At 45.8% G+C, this 21,685-nt stretch overlaps 1 protein-coding gene across 4 annotated transcripts in view; it reads left to right on the top strand.

Annotated features, from left to right (window-relative positions):
- ITGA10 (integrin subunit alpha 10) overlaps positions 1-21,685 on the top strand; it is a 174,722-nt gene that overhangs the window by 69,322 nt on the left and 83,715 nt on the right. For all 4 annotated transcript variants that reach the window (XM_068252234.1, XM_068252233.1, XM_068252235.1 and 1 more), the window contains 5 exons: positions 2,507-2,634; positions 5,853-6,001; positions 8,911-9,061; positions 9,853-10,018; positions 14,011-14,084. In XM_068252234.1, the coding sequence (XP_068108335.1) occupies positions 2,507-2,634; positions 5,853-6,001; positions 8,911-9,061; positions 9,853-10,018; positions 14,011-14,084 (668 nt within the window). The remainder of the gene's footprint in view (positions 1-2,506; positions 2,635-5,852; positions 6,002-8,910; positions 9,062-9,852; positions 10,019-14,010; positions 14,085-21,685) is intronic.

The raw sequence follows: 21,685 nt of genomic DNA, 5'->3' as shown, positions 1-21,685 counted from the left end.
CTACCTAAACTGGAGGGGGGGGGGGACTGTCATCAGGCTATCTATACAGACAGAGGGAGTGTCATCTGGCTTCTTATACTAAAGGGAAGGGGGGGTCATCAGTCTACATATACTTGGGGGAGGGGGTGGTCGTCAGGCTATCAAAAATAGAGGGGGGGGGGGTATCTGACTACCTGTACTGGAGGTGGGGGGGAGGGTCAACGGGCTACCTGTACTAGATGGGGGCGGCTGCTGACAGTGGCCTTGGGCGGTGAAAAGTACAAATCCGGCCCTAGCTGCCATGTTCCCCCTCCCCTTCTAGCTACCCATTCTTTATCCAGGGGAAGGTGGTGAAGATGGCTTCTGTGACTTCTCTAAACTCTTTGACGCAGAGTGTCCTATGTCCCCAATCCCCCGTTGATAAAAGCTGTTGTTTGCTCTCTGCTAATGTGTGCAATACAAAAAATTACATCAGTTCTTATCTGCCTGAAATTTCTGCAGTTGGTAGGGCAGGCCTCAGAAGTAGGGTAATGAAACCTCTGCTAAACTTTCAAGTGTAAAAAGAAGAGATACATTTTTTTTAGTAATGAGTCATATTGTTGGCATGCATTTTTAATGTGCTGTTGAGATGCCCCGGGTGCTAAAATTGGTGCTTGGTTCACTTCAACTAGAATATCTAAGTAAAACGTATGTAACATAAGCAGAGATGGATTAAGATATAATGGGGCTCTAGCAAAATAGTACATTTGACCCCCCCCCCTTGTGGTCTTGTTGGTAAGCTGAAGTGGAGAGAGGTGAAAGAATGTGTCAGGTGGCCCCCTTGACACCCACTAGGCCCCAAGCACCTGCCTAGGTTGCCTGGTGGATGATCCTGCTCTGACTAGGAACAATGAAGACATTCCATGCACATTATTTTTAAATCTATGAGGTGTATCTAATCCTACTTTATACACCTCTACTTTTAAACTCTAGCTCCATCTCTATACTGCAATCATTTTATAGTCAGTGAGTTATGTGATTACTAATCTTAAACAGCCTCTGTTTTGTGTTTGGTTAGGTTTTAATCCCATAGTTCCCATTTTAACTGAAATTTAGATATTGAACCATTTAGTGCAGCATGCATATGTTCATACAGAAAATTACTATTTACTGTCTAAGTCATCTCCGTTAAAGCTAATGGGAATCCCGATGTAAATAAAAAAAAAGTCAGATACTCACCTAAGGAGAGGGAAGGCTCGGTCCTAATGAGCCTTCCCTCTCCTCTCCTGGTGCCCTCGGTGCTGCGCTGGCTCCCCCGTTCTCATCCCCCACCGAGGGGACTTCGGGAGCCGAGTCCTCCCGAAGAGAGGCGGCGCACACGCGAGTGCGTCGTAGAGGGCGCGTGCGCAGTGTAGAGCGGCCCGTCTTCGGGAGCACTCAGGCTCCCGAAGCATTTCCGAAGCCTCCCTTTGGCCGAGAGACAGCGGTATTTCACCGAAATGGTCGAATACCGCTACGGGGGTGCCAGGACAACAGCGGGGACCGCTAGAGGAGAGGGGATGCTCTATGGGACCCAGAGCCTCCTTCTCCTTAGGTGAGTATCTGACTTTTTAAAAAGAAAAACTGGTTCCCATTCACTGTAAGGCCTGTACACACAACATGATTTTTGCTGCGATTTTTTTCACGGAGGCTTTTTTCATGATTGAGATATTGAGACATTGTGTATCCAGGGCCGGTTCTGGTCTTTTTGCTGCCTGAGGCAAACTTGTGAGGATAGCCCCCCCCTCCCGATTTGGAATGATCGCACAGCACCTGATTTGCACCGAATGTTATAGCTATAGTTGAGCCCCCCGAAAACCACCCTCAGTACAGATAGGTAGCCAGGTACAGTTGCCCCCAGTATAGGTTAGCCAGGAACTCTCTTCACTTCCTGTTTCTGCCTGGTGCTGTCCCCAGACTTCTGCCGCCTGAGAAAGTCGCCTCACTTGGCATCATGGGCGGACCGGGCCTGTGTGTAACATCGTTTAACTAAGGTTTGTTAAAAGATGTTTGGTGACATGCGGCGATCCCGACTGTCACGGCGGATCCTATCGCACACTATTGTTCCTATCCAAATAGACTGCTGCGGTAATTACCACGATCGTCCTAAGTCTCATTCGCACCCGTCGCTTATTCCCACGGTACACAATTGCAGGAGATGAACCAGTGATCCTCTCGTTTGCCGCTTTGCCTTCGATGTGGATACCCGATCCATCTTTAGGTGAGTAGATTGAGCGTAGGATAGTTGAGGTCTCTCCAATGCCTAGCTAATGCTATTTTAGTTGCCATCAGCATCTTGGCTACCGTGTGTCTGTGCCTCTAAAACACAAAAGTAAACAACAGTGTTCTGTCCGGTTAACTTACATAGGACAGGTGATCCCTCCTGTGTGAGTCAGTCTGCAGTGTTTGTAATCAGATCTGATTGATCAGCACCTTTGCCTCCTGGTTTGTGATAATGGCCTTCACTAACAAAGTATTTGATTTGATTTGGAATGTCTTTCTTCTCTAGGGTGTTCCACCTTCCTGGACATTGTCATCCTTCTGGATGGCTCAAACAGCGTCTACCCCTGGTACGAGGTGCAGAACTTCCTCAGCAACATCCTCAGCAAGTTCTTCATTGGCCCAGATCAGATCCAGGTCTGTCATGCTCCATATAAGGACTTACGGAAAATGGATTTAAGTATCTGGTTTTCATAAACTGTAACCAGTCACTCATTATCTAGAGCAGGGGTAGGGAACCTTGGCTCTCCAGCTGTGATAAAACTACAAATCCCAGCATGCATTTGCCTTTATTAATCATGAGTGTGGCTGTCAGACTCCTGCAATGCATTGTGGGAATTGTAGTTCCTTAACAGCTGGAGAGCCAACGTTCCCTACCCCTGATCTAGAGGTAGAGGTAGAGGAAAGACCCCACATCCCCAGCAATGGGACCAATCAGTAATTGCCTTCCAATTAGTTTTGATCGTTCGAATCGGGCCGAAAGATTGCATCTGATGAATAAATGTACCGTTAATGAGCACCTTTGGCCTCAACACACACCATACAATCGTGATTGTGCAGATTTACCGAATCTATGTAGTATAAAGGCCAACATATTGAAAATGCTTTGAATGATTGATTGGATAAGCTCTTATACCGCATGAAAGTAGTAAGTTTGAACAACCAAGATTGTATGGTGTGTGTTGAGCTTGTACACACACTGAAAGCGATGCATATACAGTATATCCACCAGCCACAAGTTTTCAACATAGGTCAGTCCGGCACCTGACACCACATGAGTACGACTGGCTCGCCAAAAATAAATCAGGGAGAGTAATGTTTTTCCAATGTGCTAACACTGACTAAATAATCTATAAATGAATATTGTACAAAGTATTCATTATGTTATTTTCACTACAGTTCCTCTTTAAAGAGAAACCGTAACCAAGAGTTGAACTTCATCCCAATCAGTAGCTGATATCCCCCTTTCCCATGAGAAATCTTTTCCTTTTCTCAAATGAATCATCAGGGGGCGCTGTATGGCTGATATTGTGGTGAAACCCCTCCCACAGGAAACTGTGAGTACCATGGTCATGGCAGTTTCCTGTCTTTGAACCTTGTTGCATTGTGGGAACGAACTGTTTACAGCTGTTTCCAACTGCCAAAAAAGCAAGTAGCAGCTACTTCCAGTGACATCACCTGCCAGCAGTAAAAATGTCACCATGTGATAAATGTCAGAATGAAAATTAGGGAGAGGAAAGCTTTTACAATGGGCAAACACTAAGTAATTTGTACATAATTATTGTAAAAAATGAAGCACTTTTTTATTACATTATTTTCACTGCAGATCTTCTCTAAAGGGCCACTATCGTGAACAAAAGTAGGCAGTTAAAATCTGACAGAACGGACAGGTTTTGGGCCAGTCAATCTCCTCATGGGGGATTCTCGGGGTTTTCTTTGTTTTCAACAGCATTTCCTGAACAGCAGTTGCAAAGTCTGACAAAACAGTGTACAAGTGAGCAGGGAGGCTGGCTGGTATCTTGCTATTTTGGCAGTTAAACTGCTGTTCATGAAATGCTGTTGAAAACAAAGAAAACCCTGAGAATCCCCCATGAGGAGATGGACTGGTCCAAAACCTGTCCGTTCTATCAGAATTTAACTGCCTACATTTTTCGTGATAGTGGTTCTTTGAGGTTAGACCACAGAGCATTTATAGCTATACTCTGACCACGGCGTAATCTGGCCCAGTCTGCAATATAAATGTATCGTTTGCATTTTCATCCGCCCCGCGTGTTTTAGTACCCAGAGTGTCCTTTCTAATCCCCCAAACACAACACTTCCTGTGTGGTTTTCCCTCCGCTGTCCAGAGTACTTTATATAGACACAGACGCTGATTGCTGCACATTTACATTAACACAAAGCATAAATAAGCCACACACATCTGGGAACCGGAGGAGTCATCAGGAATCGCACAAAAACCTTCACAAGCTAATGGAACTCCTCAAGTATATCCAGATATTTCCTGGCGAAAGTGGCTTTGGGTCAGCGGGGGCACCACCGCTACCTGGGCAGCTGTAAAGGGCATCCGATGAGGAGGGATTGTGATGGTGGAAGTGTTTAGACAGCAGAGAGAGAGGTGGCAGTGCTTCCCAAGGCAGACTGCATCTTTAAGACTAACAGCAGAGATGTGCAGAGGAATTATAGGAAACATTCAAAACAGATGCACCATATTAACATTAATGGAGGATGTTAGCTTCCAAAAACTGTTTGCATGCAGAGTGTTCAGTACTGGACCCTTCCGCCGTGATGAAGTCATCCTTCATGGACCTCATGCTCTAATTACCAAACAAGCGTAGAGTGAACCTGGGGGCAGCTGGCCATAATATAGTTTACACTTTTTTTAGACAACGGGGAGAAATGGCAGTGCATCCTAAAACCAGGCCACATTTCAATTGACTACCAACAGGGGTGTGCAGAGCCCCCTAGACGTAAATACACACCTTGTATTCAAAACAGATGCTAAACTGTGCAATAAACCCTAAACTAATAAATTGGAATGCAAACATGAATTGGCAAATGGGTGCAGCTAGACATAAAGCAAACTAACATTTTTTAGACAGCAGAGAGAGGTGGCAGTGCTTCCCAAAACTGGCTGCATCTGAATGACTAACAGCATAGGTGCACAGAGCCTAATTAAAGAGAACCCGAGGTGGGATTTACTTATGTTAGTGGGGCACAGAGGCTGGTTGTGCACACCTCCAATCAGCGGGAGGGAAGGGACACGGGCGGGTAGCGCCGATACGGAGGAGGCGGGGGAGCGGCGCTAACAGACAGCCATAGGTAAACATTGTGCTGGCGACACGCTGTGTGTCGCCAGCACTGCGGGGGTATAGCGGCGCGCAGGGGGGTCTTGGAGGCACACCATGGGGCAACAGAGGCTGGTGTTAGTGTGCACAACCAGCCTCGGTGCCCCACTAACATAAGTAAATCCCACCTCAGGTTCTCTTTAAAGGCAGGATACACAACTTGCATTCAAAACAGATGCACCAAATTAACCTATGCAGTGTTCTCCCCAGAAATTTTTTCCAGCTGGGTGGGGCAAAATGATAGAATGCAGAGCTGGTGCACCTCTGCACAACTGTGCTTATAGTATAGGAGGAGGTGAGCCGACGACAGCCGGGTGGTCACCAAAACTAGCCGGGTGGAGCACCCAGCTAAAAGAGCCTGAGGAGAACACTGCTATGCTGGAAATGTTTGCTGATGTTTGCACTACAAAGAAAAAAAAAAACTTACTGTGCAATTTTCTTTTTATGCCATTATGATTTTTTTTTCCTGTTTTTTTTCTATCTTTTTCTCTTGTAACTACTTTTGGTTAGGTAGGGGTCTTACAGTACGGGGAGATAGCTGTGCACGAGTGGTCTCTGAAAGATTATACGACTTCTCAGGAGGTGATAGAAGCTGCCAAGAACATCAGTCGACAGGAAGGACGGGAGACCAGGACGGCATTCGCCATCCACAAAGCCTGGTATGTCCACTACTGATGACCCTAATGGGCTAATTTCACTTTTGCGTAAAATTTTACAATTAGCATTACACATAGTAACGATTTTCAGAATTAAAATGCCTGTATACACATTTTATACATTGTAAGAAAGCGTGGGGTCCCCCCTCCCAAACCTCTTTAAAGAGAGTCTGAAGCGAGAATAAATCTCGCTTCAGACCTCATAGTCAGCAGGGGCATGTGTGCCCCTGCTAAAACTCCGCTATCCCGCGGCTAAATGGGCAGCACGATGGCGTAGTGGTTAGCTCTCTCGCCTTGCAGTGCTGGGTCCCTGGTTCGAATCCCAGCCAGGGCACTATCTGCAAAGAGTTTGTATGTTCTCTCCGTGTCTGCGTGGGTTTCCTCCGGGTACTCTGGTTTCCTCCCACATTCCAAAAACATACGGATAAGTTAATTGGCTCCCTCTAAAATTGGCCCTAGACTACAGTACTTACACTAAATAATATAGATATATGGCAATGGTAGGGATGAGATTGTGAGCTCCTTTGAGGGACAGTTAGTGACAAGATATATATATATACACTGTACAGCGCTGCGTAATATGTTGGTGCTATATAAATACTAAATAATAATAATAATAATAATGAACGGTGGTCCCTTACCCCCCGAACTCCCCTCCGAGCAGCGCATCCCCTCTTCCGGATCAAGGCAGGGCTAACCGCCGCAGCCCTGCCTCACGTGCGTCTGTCAGCGCGTATCTCCGCCTCTCCCCCACCCCTCTCAGTCTTCCTTCGCTGAGAGGGGTGGGGGAGAGACGACGATGCGCCGCTGATAGACGGCGCTGAGAGGCAGGGCTGCAGCCGTTAGCCCTGCCTGAAGAGCAGCAAAATCTACGACCAAGTTGGTCATTGATTTTGCAGGGGGGGATTTGGGGGTGAAGGGACCCCCGTTCAGCCGCGGGATAGCGGCGTTTTAGCAGGGGCACACATGCCCCTGCTGAATATAAGCAGTGAAGCGAGATTTATTCTCGCTTCAGTGTCTCTTTAATGCGGACCCATACCAAAACATTTTTTAATCCAAAATATTTAGTTGCACCACTCTGACACATACAAAGATAAATAAAGACTCCTTCAACCCTATGAGCATTTCACTGCATGCTTTTCACCCTTCTCTTTTCATTACTAGGGTTATACAGGTGGCAGCCATTAGCAATTCCTCCTTTGCTGGACACCACCTCCTCCACCAGTGTGCCGGATTCTGTCCCGGCAATATGAAAGGGAGGGAGGGGTTCCTCCAATAAATGTAAAATATTTTAGATTTGTCATCATGCAACTGAAAAAAGGCTGCTATTTATTGTTATAATTTAGAAAATAGATTTTATTTCTAAAATCTTGTATTTTTAATTTGGGTCCACTTTAACCCCTTGTCACCCATGAAGGCTGGTATAGCCAGAATGCAGTGCCTGGACTGCGAGGGCTTTCAGACTCTGAGCTATACCAGCCCGCATGGCACATGATTGGGGGGATGGGAGCTCTGAAAGAGAGAGGCAGAAAAGCCTCCCAGAGCCATTGTCCATACCATGGACAAGAGACTCTTCCCCTCTTCTGGTGCCAAGGAGGAGGTGGGAGATGTACGCCCTGGAGGGGGTACATGGTGGCATCTGGTGGCTGCCTTTAACATGGGGACCCCCAGATGCCCCCTCCCTCAGGTGACATGGGTATAGGGGTTCTGAAGTACCCCTTATCTATTGCCACAAAGAGTTAAAAAATAAATAAAAAGGCAATGATGAGAAAAGTAATTTATTATTAATTAACCGTAAATACCTTAATTAATGATCCCATGCCAATATCCTCAAAAATTATCCCAAGCCAATATCTTCTGGATATCTTGATTGAAGATCCACGATGAACAGCACAAGAAACGGCACTGCCAATACTTGCTATACTGAAGTATAATAATCCCTGGTAAAGCATCTTTGAAAGTGCTGCTGGGGCTTCCCATTGGTCCTTTAACTGGCCAAGTTAAAAGACCTGAGAGGACGATACCATCTATAGTTTGGCTGCCAGAGACAAACAAGTGCGTGAGAGTAAGGAGTTATATTTACCTGTTATGGACGGCTTCTTCTCTTCCTCCACCAGTGGCTCAGAACTCTCGGCAGGTTTTCTGGGTCCCGGTCACTTCCGTTCATATGATATGACATGCTCCAGGTGATCAGGATCCAGGAGACAGTGTCAGTGTTACTGCACCACCCGATGGTGGAAGAGGGGTGATGGAAGAGACTCCTTCACCAGGTGGTGCTGTAATGCTGACATGGTCTCCTGGATCCCAATCACATGTAATGTCATGTGATCGGTACTGAGCAGACCTGCCAGGCGTACGTGGCACCATGGTGGAGGAAGAGAAGAAGTCGATCCAGCCATCCGGGCATGTATGTATTTGAGCTCCCTGCCACCACATACCCTGCCAAGTCTGCCAGGATGAAGAAGGCACACTTTCCCAGGGGCAGGAAAAATTTGGCCCTGCAGCCAAATAATGTTTTACTTTATTTAGTTGCTAAAGGATTCATGTAAATTATGAAATTTCACATAATTATAGATTTTAATTATGGCTACATGCATAATTAATTACACATTTTCCGTAAATTTCACATCACGATTTTGCATTGTAATTGTGAATTTCGATGCGAAATTACGATTATGCAAAATTGAAGCTTATCAGTAATGTCTAATAAAAGGACGTTTATCTTTTTAGGAGCTGTAATGGGTGCGGGAGGAGGGCCCAGTGCAAATTCTGACCCAATAATTGTTTCTGTTGATTCCATCTGTGTCATATAAACACCAGTTCTATTTATGGTAGTGTTGTGGTTACAAATGCATCAGCATAATGCATTCATTAGATGAGAGCCTTTGACTTTGGTTATTTTGATATTCCAGCTCAGAAGCCTTCAGCCCGGAGAGGGGTGGAAGAGAAGGTGCCACCAGACTTCTCATTGTTGTGACTGATGGAGAATCACATGACGGGGATGAGCTGCCCCTCGCCCTGGATGAATGTGAGCAGCGCCACATCACCCGCTATGCCATTGCAGTACGTGACCATCAACTTATACAGGGTGCCGAGGGTCTCCAAACTGCCAGGAGTAAGCAGGGTGTAGAGGGTCTCCATACTGTCGGGAGTAAGCAGGGTGTAGAGGGTCTCCATACTGTCGGGAGTAAGCAAGGTGTAGAGGGTCTTCATACTGTCGGGAGTAAGCAGGGTGTAGAGGGTCTCCATACTGCCAGGAGTAAGCAGGGTGTAGAGGGCCTCCATACTATTGGGAGTAAGCAGGGTGTAGAGGGTCTCCATGCTGCCAGGAGTAAGCAGGGTGTAGAGGGTCTCCATGCTGCCAGGAGTAAGCAGGGTGTAGATTGTCGGAAGTAAGCAGGGTGTAGAGGGTCTCCAAACTGCCCGGAGTAAGCAGGGTGTAGAGGGTCTCCATGCTGCCAGGAGTAAGCAGGGTGTAGATTATCAGGAGTAAGCAGACTGTAGACCACCGGGAGAGAGCAGGGTGTAGATGGTTTCTAGACTGTCAGGAATCAGGAGTAGGTAGGGTGTAGAGGGTCTTCATAATATCTGGAGTAAGCAGGGTGTAGAGGGTCTTCATACTGCCAGGAGTATGCAGGGTGTAGACTGTCGGAAATAAGAAGGCTGCAGAAGGTCTCCATATGATTGGGAGAAAGCAGGGAGTAGAGGGTCTTCATAACATCAGGAGTAAGCAGGGTATGGAGGGTCTTCATACTGCTGGCTATCATTTTTATTTTTTTCAGTGTCAGCGAGTCTCAGATTTTTTTTATGGTTTCAATGTTGCCTTCACATCGCTGTATGTCTTGTTTAATCAGGTCCTTGGCAATTACATGCGGAGACAGCAGAACCCAGATTCCTTCATCAATGAGATCAAATATATCGCCAGCGACCCAGATGAAAAATATTTCTTCAATGTGACGGACGAGGCGGCACTTAACGACATAGTGGATGCATTAGGAGATCGGATCTTCAGCTTAGAAGGTACAGCAGCCTCTATATGGGAGTACTTTGGATCCGGTAACAGAGTAGGGTTTTAGACTGCTTTTCATTGCGAACTTAGCTATTCGATGCTGTTCTTTATGGCAGGTTTGGTTCCCGTGCCACTTCCCTCCCCTCCCCCCCAACCGATCCCCCCCCCCCAACCGATCCCTCCCCCCCCCCAACCGATCCCTCCCCCCATTATTTGTTCTAACCCTAACTAACCACCTGCCTGACCACCTTGACGAAAAACACTTCCTGACATCAACCCTGTAGCTTCCTGACTTCTTGAAACCTGACGTTCACTGTTGGCCAAAAACAAGCGATCCCTGGCCATGATGCGATGAACGGGCGATGGCAACAACGTCGGACGGCAAAAATACAATTTTGAATGCAATGCTTGGCACTATGACAGTCTGCCGATCGGAACGTTAGTGGAAGCTCAAAGTTTAAAGCTCAGGACCCAAAAGTACACGACAAGCCACACACAGGGGTTTTGAATGTAGCCATCGTCTGATACAAACAGCTTTCAAACGAATGACACTGGTTATCATCCAGCAAGATCTGCAAGAATGGATCGGTTTACATGGAAGATAATCTTTGTCTTTTTATGTTGTTGTTTTATTTTTTTCATTTTTTAACGATACTTGGCTGACCCATCATTCTTCGTTTGTTTCTGGCGACAGCGTGCATGGGGCCTTAAGGTCCCATTCGCTATGAAATTTTTAGATAGTATTTTCCATACGATCATTCAGATCAAAACATAATATTGTGCAGCAGGGGGGGCCCTGGGCTATTGGGGCCCCCTGACTTCCTCCAATATCTCCCTCCAGGACACAGCTGTTGTGTGGTCACACGGTTATGGGGGCATTATAGTGGTCATACATGTTGTATGACCTTTGCTCCACCTATTTGTAATTCCGCCCCTGATTTCTTCTGTACATCTGCACCTTAATAATAATAAATATCAGAAAAATTTTTGCAATGAGAAACATTATAACTTTGGCCAGATTTTTATTCCAGTCTGTATTCTTGGTAGGAGGGACCTCAGCACACTTCCTGCCCATGTGCTGTGTGTCACTTAGACAGAAAGGGAGTGCTTCTGTGCGATCCCTCAGATAGGGTGAATGAAAAAAGGGCACCAGGAAAAAAGGGCCCGGCTGGATAAGGAATTGGTGCCAGTGGATAACGAAATCTCAATAACTATAAACATTGTTAACAAAATTGGTTAACGATAACTTCCGATTTAAAACAGATTGGAGATAATAACGAAAATATATTAACGTTAAAAATTGTTACGTAATTCAACAATACAGCTTAACCTAACCCTACTCTCACACAGAACCCTCCCCTGGTGGTGCCTAAACCTAACCACTCCCCTAGTGGTGCCTAACCCTAACCACCCCCCCCCCCGGTGTTGCCTAACCCTAACTGCCCCCCGGTGTTGCCTAACCCTAACTGCCCCCGGGTGGTGCCTAATCCTAACCACTCCCTCTGCACAAACACCCTTACACACATAGAAACGATAATATCTTTGATAACGTAAAATCTGTACATACAAACAAAATAATATGACAAAAACTATAACGTTGCAAGCTTCTAAAACAATAACATATTTCAAAAACTTTAATGTTCCAATGTTGTTAACGATATTTACCAGACGCCCTTTTTTCTGCTTTTGGTGTCGTATTTACGATAAATGCATTAGAGTCTATGGCAGCGCCCATTTCGTCCACTAGCCACCGGCGCCCCTTTTTTCCTGCTTTCCTCAGACATTACTGTCAGTATGAGCAGTTCTGGTGTTCCCCTACACAGTACACCGATCCAGGGGCGTAGCTAGGGGGGGTCGGGGTAGGACAAGTGCCCCCGGGCGCCGGGTCCCCAAGAGCGCCCAGCTGAGCTGCGTTTTTATTTTCTTTTTTGTTTCTTTTGGGGAGGGAAGCAGCGCAGAGAAGAGGGAGAGCTGTACGGACGGTGGAGAAGGGGGCCATCTCCCCCCCTTCCCTCACCTTAGGGTGCTCTCCCTCCCTCGCTGTCCCCTCCATTATTGTCTGGGTGGCTGACAGCGGCGGGCGGAACTCACCTCCGTCTTGCTCCGGCGGCGGAAGTTCGGGTGCCGCAGCCGCTGCTCTGGTCTGGACCAGACCGAGTAGCGGCAAATCCATCCGGCGCTGCGACGAGACGGAGGTAAGTTCCGCCCGCCACCGCCAGCCACCCGGACATTAATGGAGGGGACAGCGAGGGAGGGAGAGCACCCTAAAGTGAGGAAAGGGAGGGGGGAGATGGCCCCCTTCTCCACCGTCCGTACAGCTCTCCCTCTTCTCTGCACTGCTTCCCTCCTGCTGGGGGGGGGGGGGGGGACCTGGCTACCTACTCTGGGGACATATAACCCTGACTACATATACTGGGCACATATACCCCTGGCTACATATACTGGGCACATATACCCCTGACTATATATACTTGGCACATATTATACCCCTGGCTACATATACTGGGCACATATACCCCTGGCTACATATACTGGGCACATATACACCTGGCTACATATACTGGGCACATATACCCCTGACTATATATACTGGGCACATATTATACCCCTGGCTACATATACTGGGCACATATACCCCTGGCTACATATACTGGGCATATATACCCCTGGCTACATATACTGGGCACATATACCCCTGGCTACATATACTGGACGCATATTATACCCCTGGCTACATATACTGGGCGCATATTATACCCCTGGCTACATATACTGGGCATATATACCCCTGGCTACATATACCCCTGGCTACATATACTGGGCACATATAACCCTGACTACATATACTGGGCACATATACACCTGGCTACATATACTGGGCACATATAACCCTGACTACATATACTGGGCACATATACCCCTGGCTACATATACTGGGCAAATATACTCCTGACTACATATACTGGGGACATATACTTCCCACTAAATATACTGGGCACATATACACCTGGATACATATACTGGGGACATATACCCCTGACTACATATACTGAGAGAACATATACACCTGCCTACATATACTGGGCATATATACCCCTGCCTACATATACTGGGCACATATACCCCTGACTACATATACTGGGCACATATACCCCTGGCTACATATACTGGGCACATATACCTCTGGCTACATATACTGGGGACATATACCCCTGCCTACATATACTGGGCACATATACCCTTGGCTACCTGTTCTGTGGACATCTCTACCACTGGCTACCTATTCTGGGGACATCTCTACCGCTGGCCACCTATTCTGGGGACATCTACACTGCTGGCCACCTATTCTGGGGACACCTATAGACTTGGGGCTACCTATTTTTGGGGAACCACTGCTGTCAGATTGAGTGTATTTTGGGGAACTGCTGCCAGGTGAAAGGTGTGGCATTCTGCCTATTTATGTGAAATGCTGTCTATTTATGTGCCTCATGACTACTGAATTTGTCTTGTTGGGGGCCTCATGGTTACTGAATTTGTCTTGTTGGGGGCCTCATGATTTGTTGGGGGCCTCAAGATCGCTGAATTTGCCTTGTTGGGGGCCTCATGATTGCTGAATTTGTCTTGTTGGGGGCCTCATGATTGCTAAATTTGTCTTGTTGGGGGCCTCATGATTGCTGAGTTGGTCATGTTGAGGGCCTCATATTTGCTCATGATTGCTGAATTTGTCTTGATGGGGGGGCTCATGATTGCTGAATTTGTCTTGGAACATGCTGGGAGGTACATACTGAGGGAGGGTGGGTGAGCGTGAGCCTGCTAACCTCCATGTACATTTGGCTCCACCCACAACCACGCCCACGTTTATTGTGTGGTCACGCCCCTTTTTGGCGTGGCACAGCCTTCACCTTAGGGGGCGCATTGATAATCTTTGTCCCCGGGCGCTGAAAGCCCTAGCTACGCCTCTGCACCGATCTGTCCCTCTGATTGTCACGTCTTTCTCCCTCAGGTACTCATGGGATGAATGAAAGCTCATTTGAACTGGAGATGTCACAGGTCGGATTCTCTATTCACGTCCTTGAGGTGAGAAAACTGATGGGGAAAAGCTCACTAAGATATGGGTATATGAAAAAAAGTGCACCTGAAGATAACAATATTTTACTACAGCTAAACCTAACCCTATACTCACACTAAACCCTCCCCCTACCGATGCCTAACCCTAACCACTCCCCTGTCAATCCCTAACTCTAACCAACCCTCTACCGATGCCTAAGCCTAACCACTCTCCTGCCAATCCCTAACTCTAACCGACCCTCTACCGATGCCAAACCCTAACCACTCCCCTGCCAATCCCTAACTCTAACCAACCCTCTACCGATGCCTAAGCCTAACCACTCCCCTGCCAAACCCTAACTCTAACCAACCCTCTACCGATGCCTAACCTTAACCACCCCTCTGCCAATGCCAAACTCTAACCAACCCTCTACCAATGCCCAACCCTAACCACTCTCCGTGTGAAAATTGCTCTGGTCCATAAGGGGAACACCACCTGTGGGTGGTCAATATATCAATATGTTATTATTATTATTTATAGGATTTATACATTGCTAACATATTATGCAAAGTGATGAGCACAAATTTTTCATAACCCTAATTTCGCATCGTACAGGTATATGTAAAAGAGAAACCGAGAGCCCAATAGTGTAATATGTTAAAACAAGTGGAGTATGAAAAGAGTATGAAATTATACTCACAAACCAGGGTTACCTCCAGGCAACCACTGTATAGGCAGGTGAGGAGATTTTCCTGTCCCCACTTAGGATTAAGAAGTCGCTCTCTGTAGACAGCAGAAAAAAGGGGTATCCCCCTCCACCAAGGGTGGATGTATATGATCAAACAAGTATAGACCAGAGGCGCCAAAAGTATAAAATCAAAAAATTAAAAGTTTTTAAAAAAGCTTTGGAGGCAGTGGTGGACTTACCTCCTGCAAGCAGACCCAAGAGGCTGTATTTATTTAACAAAAGTATTTATTGGGTATACTCCAGGGGGATTTCGCAACGCGTTTCACAGGCTTTGCACCCGCTTCCTCAGGCATTACACAATAGGAGCATACATCAACAATCGGTCCGGGACACTAGGCGCCAAGCTAATTTCGCATCGTAATTCGCAATTATGATGCAAAATCGTAATGCAAAATTTTGGAAAAAAAATTGTAATTAACTACTAGGCGACCGCGTCACGCTGATGGGCGTGGCCGCGGCGGCAGCCCCAGGACCGCCTAAAGCCGATCGGCGTAAAGTCCTGGGGCTGGGATCACTCACCTCTTCCTTGTTCCAGCGTGCGCTCCACTGACGTCACTTCCTGCTACGCCGCCCAAACAGTGGGCGGCGTAGCAGGAAGTGACGTCAGTGGAGCGCACGCTGGAACGAGGAAGAGGTGAGTGATCCCCATCCGTTGCCTCTTACAATAGCTAGCTGCAGCAACGTAACTTTTTAAAGCTGGAGGGGAGCGGAGGACGGGGGACCCAGGCGAGGGAGGGGGAGGTCCGATCCCCCTTCCCCGCCGCTAGGCCCAATACCCACTTCCTGCCCGCTATCCCCTCCTGCTCGGGCGGCCTCCCACACCCATGGCTTGGGGGGGCGGCCATTTCTTTAAAGATTGCCTCAGGCGGCAAAAAGTCTAGGGCCGGGCCTGTTAGCAGCTAATAGCAAAGCCATCATACATGATACCAAAATTGCTATGTATGTTAACCAGTAGCCCCTGGCAGAGGTGTGTGTTTTTTGTTTTTTTGTTTTTTTAGTAATAATAAATTAAAGAATTTAAATAGTGCTGACATCTTACACAGCACTGCACAGAGTATAGTCTTGTAACGTAACTGTCCCTGGGAGGGGCTCACTTGGCCCTCCAGCTGTTAAGGAACTACAAGTCCCACAATGCCCATGCCTGATCTAATCCCTACCATAGCCCTATGTCTATGTATGTATTGTGTAGTGTATGTGTAGGGCCAATTTAGGGGGAAGCCAATTAACTTACCTGTATGTTTTAATTTTTTTTTAAATTTCAGTCTTTTCTTTATTAAAATAAAAAACCTAAAAATAGCAGCAGCAGCAATTTAATACCACCAAAAGAAGGCTCTATTTGTGAGAAGAAAAGGAGGTAAAAAAGTGCCAAATTGTTAAAAATGGCCTGGTCACTAGGAAGTATAAACCTGTGGGGCTTAAAGAGACTCTGTAACAAAAATTGAATCCTGTTTTTTATCATCCTACAAGTTCAAAAAGCTATTCTAATGTGTTCTGGCTTACTGCAGCACTTTATACTATCACTGTCTCTGTAATAAATCAACGGGCAGCACGGTGGCGTAGTGGTTAGCTCTCTCGCCTTGCAGCGCTGGGTCCCTGGTTCGAATCCCAGCCAGGGCACTATCTGCAAAGAGTTTGTATGTTCTCTCCGTGTCTGTGTGGGTTTCCTCCGGGCACTCCGGTTTCCTCCCACATTCCAAAAACATACGGATAAGTTAATTGGCTCCCCCTAAAAAATTGGCCCTAGACTACAGTACTTACACTACATAATATAGACATATGGCAATGGTAGGGATTAGATTGTGAGCTCCTTTGAGGGACAGTTAGTGACAAGATATATATATACACTGTACAGCGCTGCGTAATATGTCGGCGCTATATAAATACTAAATAATAATAATAATAATGTATCTTTCCCCTGTCAGACTTGTCAGCCTGTGTCTGGAAGGCTGCCAAGTTCTTCAGTGTTGTGGTTCTGCTATGAACTCCCCCTTCCAGGCCCCTCTATGCACACTGCCTGTGTATTATTTAGATTAGGGCAGCTTCTCTCTTATCTTTTACAAGCTGGATAAATCGTCCTCTGAGCTGGCTGGGCTTTCACATACTGAAGAATTACAGACAAGGGCAAAGCTGTTTGCAGGAAGAAACGAGCAGCCTGAAACTTCAGTGCATGAGAACAGAAGGGGAAAGAAACACACAAATGATCTCTTGAGATTCAAAAGGAAGGCTGTATACAGCCTGCTTGTGTATGGATGTATTTTCTATGTGTGGACATACTGTACATCAACCTACTTCCTGTTTTGGTGGCCATTTTGTTTGTTTATAAACAAACTTTTTAAAACTGTTTTTAACCACTTTTAATGCGGCGAGGAGCGGCGAAATTGTGTCAGAGGGTAATAGGAGATGTCCCCTAACGCACTGGTATGTTTACTTTTATGCGATTTTAACAATACAGATTCTCTTTAAGAAGTAAAGGGGAATAGTGGGTACACGTCAAAAAAAATAATTTTTGAAAAACACCTTGTAGTTTTTTAGAAAATCAATTTAAAAAAATGCGAAGAAAAAACGTTTTTCAAACTGTAATTTTTCTGAGTATAACCACTTCGGGAATGGCCGCCTTAGCCCCCCTTAAGGACCAGGGCATTTTGCGGTGGAGGGGGGTGCACGCGTTTGGGGGGGCCGTCGGCCGGATCCCGTCTGTGGTGTGCTGGGCTGTGTGTCCCCCATGGAGGCAGGTGTCCCCCCTGTAGCTGGAAGCAATCACTCACCTTCCAGGCTCCAGCGATGAGCCGCAGAAGCCACCTCTTCTCCAGCCGGCATCTCCGCTCCGTCTGACGCTCAGGTCGGGTCCCGGCTTGATGATGTCATCAAGCCAGGACCCGGCGCTGACGTCAGACGGAGCGGAGATGCCGGCCAGAGCGGAGGGGGGCGCCGATCGTCGCTGGAACAGCAGGGAGGTGAGTGGATCCTCTTCTTTTACCCCCTGCCGCCACCGCTGTCAAAGTGATCACTACGATCCGACAGCGATCGTAGTGATCACGTGATCAGCAGCCATACGCAATGGCTGCTGATCACTCGGGGGAGATATCAGCTGTCATATGACCGCTTAATCTCCCCCTTCGGGTGCGCACGATCGCGTCGGGAGCGGTTCTTTAGCGCGGACGTTGAATGAACATCCGGTCAGAACGGTACCACCACCTGCCGGACGTTGATGCAACCTACGGCAGTCCCCAATAGGTTAAAAAACATTTTTCTTTTTACATATTTAAAAACAAAGCTGCCAATGCTATATAGTGTATTTTGAAAAAAAAAATCCTTTCTTTTTTCTGGGTACCGCAAGACCTGGTTGAAAAGTATCTTTCCAAATCTAAGCTTAATAGAAAGGGGAATACTTTGTCCCGGAGTCATCCCATAACTACGCAGTGACAAATGTGTGCGGTTAGCCGGCAGTGACCACTGCACGCTATGTATACACCACTCTGCGCTCCTTGTTAGTAAACAATGTTATAGTGGTTAATGGAAGACAGCTGGGTGTCAGGCAGGGAAACACTCTAGTGCGGTAAATGTTACTTTTCTCTCTCCGGGACTCGACAAACCTGACGGGACGCAAATCTGCTTCCAATCACATCTGTCACTTCTGGGGGAGGCTGAAGAGCTGCAGCCTGGTTTTCCGCTAAAGTAGTTTAATATAGATAGATATAAATAAATATGACCAGGGTCAATGTAAGGATATGGTAGATGACTTTATTCCAGGGCCGTGGAGTCGGAGTCTGAGAAATTTTTGGGTACCCGGAGTAGGAGTCATACAAATATACTCCATCTCTGACACCTAACAAATTTAAACTCTACTAAAGAAAAAATATGAGAAGATGAAGGTGTTCTCTACAGTAAGGGTGGTTAAATTGTCAAATACTGTATTTGCAAAATAAATAGCAAACTTTGAACACTGTATTAGGTTTTTAGCCCTAAAACTAGATGCATACTACTAAGGCAGGGGCAGGGAACTTATGGCTCGGGAGCCAGATGTGGCTCTTTTGATGGCTGCATCTGGATCACAGACAAATCAGTAGGGGTTGATTCACTGAGCTACTCTGCTCAAGCAGTGCAGCTTAGTGTGGCAGCGCAAATAAAATATTCAGAGTAGGCACGCTACTGCTGTAGAATGCACTACTAACTTACTCACACTACCCCAAAATGAACGGCTGCTCCAATTGTCCCACTCTGGACCCTGTCAGGTCCAGTTACTTTGTAGGACGAGATCCCCTCCCCGCACTTTGGCCCAATAGGCTGCGTGTCAAGGTGGAAAATGCTGTCAGTTTCTGTGAAGCAGAGCAATGGACAGAGTCCAATATTCAAGCACTAGTTCACCTGGCTTTACACTTTAAAAAGCATTGATCCACAGCGAACAATTGAAATCAGTGGTAGCGATTTTTTAGGGGGTGGGGGAGGGTGTATATTTTAGATTCATGTGATTAGAGCTAAGAATCCCCACCCCTGGGTAAGTACACGTGGTAATGAAAATGTTGATCACTGTAAAAAAGGTCATGAAAAAAATCAGATTTCAATTTAGCAAATATGGTAATCTTAATCACTTCCTGCCCCACGACCTAAAAAAAAGTCACTGCACTCTCCTCTCTACAAAATCCCAGATAACACTGTTTATTTATCTCTGAGCTGATAAAAACACTATAGAGTTGAAAAGGAATGACAGCAAACCCTCCCCCCCCCCCCCCAGCGAATTTAATGGCAGTGCTAATGAGTAAACAAGTATAAAATAAACATTCTAGGAGGAGACGGATGTAACAATTGAGTAATGTATACAATCCGTTACTAATGCATTATGAAAACAAATTAACTGTTTAAATAAACTGGAGAGATAGACAAATAAAATGTGTGGGTTTAATGTACAGTAGAACTGTTTACATTAAAGCTATAATGTATGAAAGTGGATAAATTATGTATTTATTCACTTTTTTCCTTATTTTCCTTTTAACCACTGAAAGGGGAACTTCAGCCTAAACAAACATACTGTCATTAACCACTTAATGACAAGCAGACTTATAAAAACATCCTGCTATAGGCTCTTAACAACTCTAGGTTGTTTTTATAAGTCAAACATCGCTGCTACTGCTGTGCACTCTCCAGCGCATGCACGTGCGTTCCCGACCGTTCGCGTGTACGTGAGATTAGTGGGGAAAAAAAAACATAGAAAAAATACTAGTACTTTGTACTAGGGACATAATTAAAACCTTGTGATAACCAGGACAAATAGGCAGATAAAATGTGTGGGTTTTATGCACAGTAGCAATGTTCATATTAAAACTATAGGGGATGAAATTGGAGAAATAGTGTATTTTTTCATTTTTTTTCCTTGTTTTCCCTTTAAAATGCATAGAAAATAAAGTAATTACTGAAAACAAATATCAACCCTAAAAAGCCCAATTGGTGGTGAAAAAAACAAGATATACTGGTTCATTGTGATTAGTAGTGATTAAAGTGAACCTCCGGACTAAAAATCGACTCAGCAGCACTGAAAAGGCTTTGTGTTTCTTTAACAGTTTCACAGCATCAGAACTTTGTTTCTCTTATACAAGCCTCATTTAGCTGCACAGAAGAAAACTGCCCGGCCTTTTTTCCCCTGATGCTGTGCAAAGCATGATGGGATTTCTGATTTTTTTTGTTCTCGTTCTGCTGTTTTGGTGCAATTTTTTTTTTTTTTTACATTTTGAATTTGACATTTGAAGCCTAGCGTGTGCAGCTGGGAGGGGTAATCAGGACACAGGATAGTTGGAACTGTGTCTTATGCTCCTTGTCACCTCCTTTCAACCAAAAAGATGGCTGCCCCCATGACAAAGATGGCAGCCCCCATGAATCACAAACATTTGCCTGTTCTTTTAAAACAGGGTCGGTAAGAGATTATATTAGCTATCTATTCTAATTAACATAACTAATGTAACTTGATGACAGTATGTTTGTTTAGGCTGAAGTTCCCCTTTAAGCTATTGGCAAATGAAAGGGATGAGCACTGAAAGGTGAAAATCGCTCTTGTCCGTTAGGCCCCTTTTACACTTAATCAGTTGGTATGCGGTAGTGTGCGTTAGTACGTGTTAGTGCGCGTTGGTACGCGTTTTTTCCATAGCAGTGCATTGGGAAGAAGATTTCAGTTAAAACGCTTTAAGTGTGAAAGGTGCCATAGGAAAACATGGGACTTACTTTGAAATTCAGTTTTCTTTCTGTTTTAACTGAGAGCAACGGATTAAGTGTAAAAGGACCCTACGGGTAAAAACCCCTTTGGGGTGAAGTGGTTAAGTTACATTAGTTATGTTAATTAAAATTGATAGGTAATATAATCTCTTACCCACCCAGTTTTAAAAGAACAGGCAAATGTTTGATTTCATGAGGGCAGCCATGTTTTTCAATGGGGCAGCCATCTTTTTGGTTGAAAGGAGGTGACAGGGAGCATGAGACACAGTTCCAACTGTCCTGTGTCCTGATAACCCCTCCCAGCTGCACGCGCTAGGCTTCAAATCTCAAATTCAAAATAAAAAAAACACCAAAACAGCACAACAGGAACAACAACATCAGAAATCCCATCATGCTTTGCACAGCATCAGGGGAAAAATGCCCGGGCAGTTTTCTTCTGTGCAGCTGAAAATGAGGCCTAGGTGAGAAAAACACAGTTCTGATGCTGTGAAAATATTACAGAAACACCAAGCCTTTTCGGTGCTGCCGAGTAGATTTTTAGTCTGGAGGTTCACTTTAAGGACCTCTAGTGACCAGGCTATTTTTTACAATTCAGTGCTCTGCAGCTCTAATAGCTTGCTGCAGAACCATACAATTGAGCACACAAATGAATCAGCCCCCCCACACACACACACACACACT

This window comes from Hyperolius riggenbachi, chromosome 9 (genome assembly GCF_040937935.1).
Source record: "Hyperolius riggenbachi isolate aHypRig1 chromosome 9, aHypRig1.pri, whole genome shotgun sequence".
In the NCBI taxonomy this organism is placed as follows: domain Eukaryota; kingdom Metazoa; phylum Chordata; class Amphibia; order Anura; family Hyperoliidae; genus Hyperolius; species Hyperolius riggenbachi.
The sequence above is the reverse complement of the archived record's forward strand: the minus strand, read 5'-3'. Positions and strand labels throughout refer to the sequence as shown.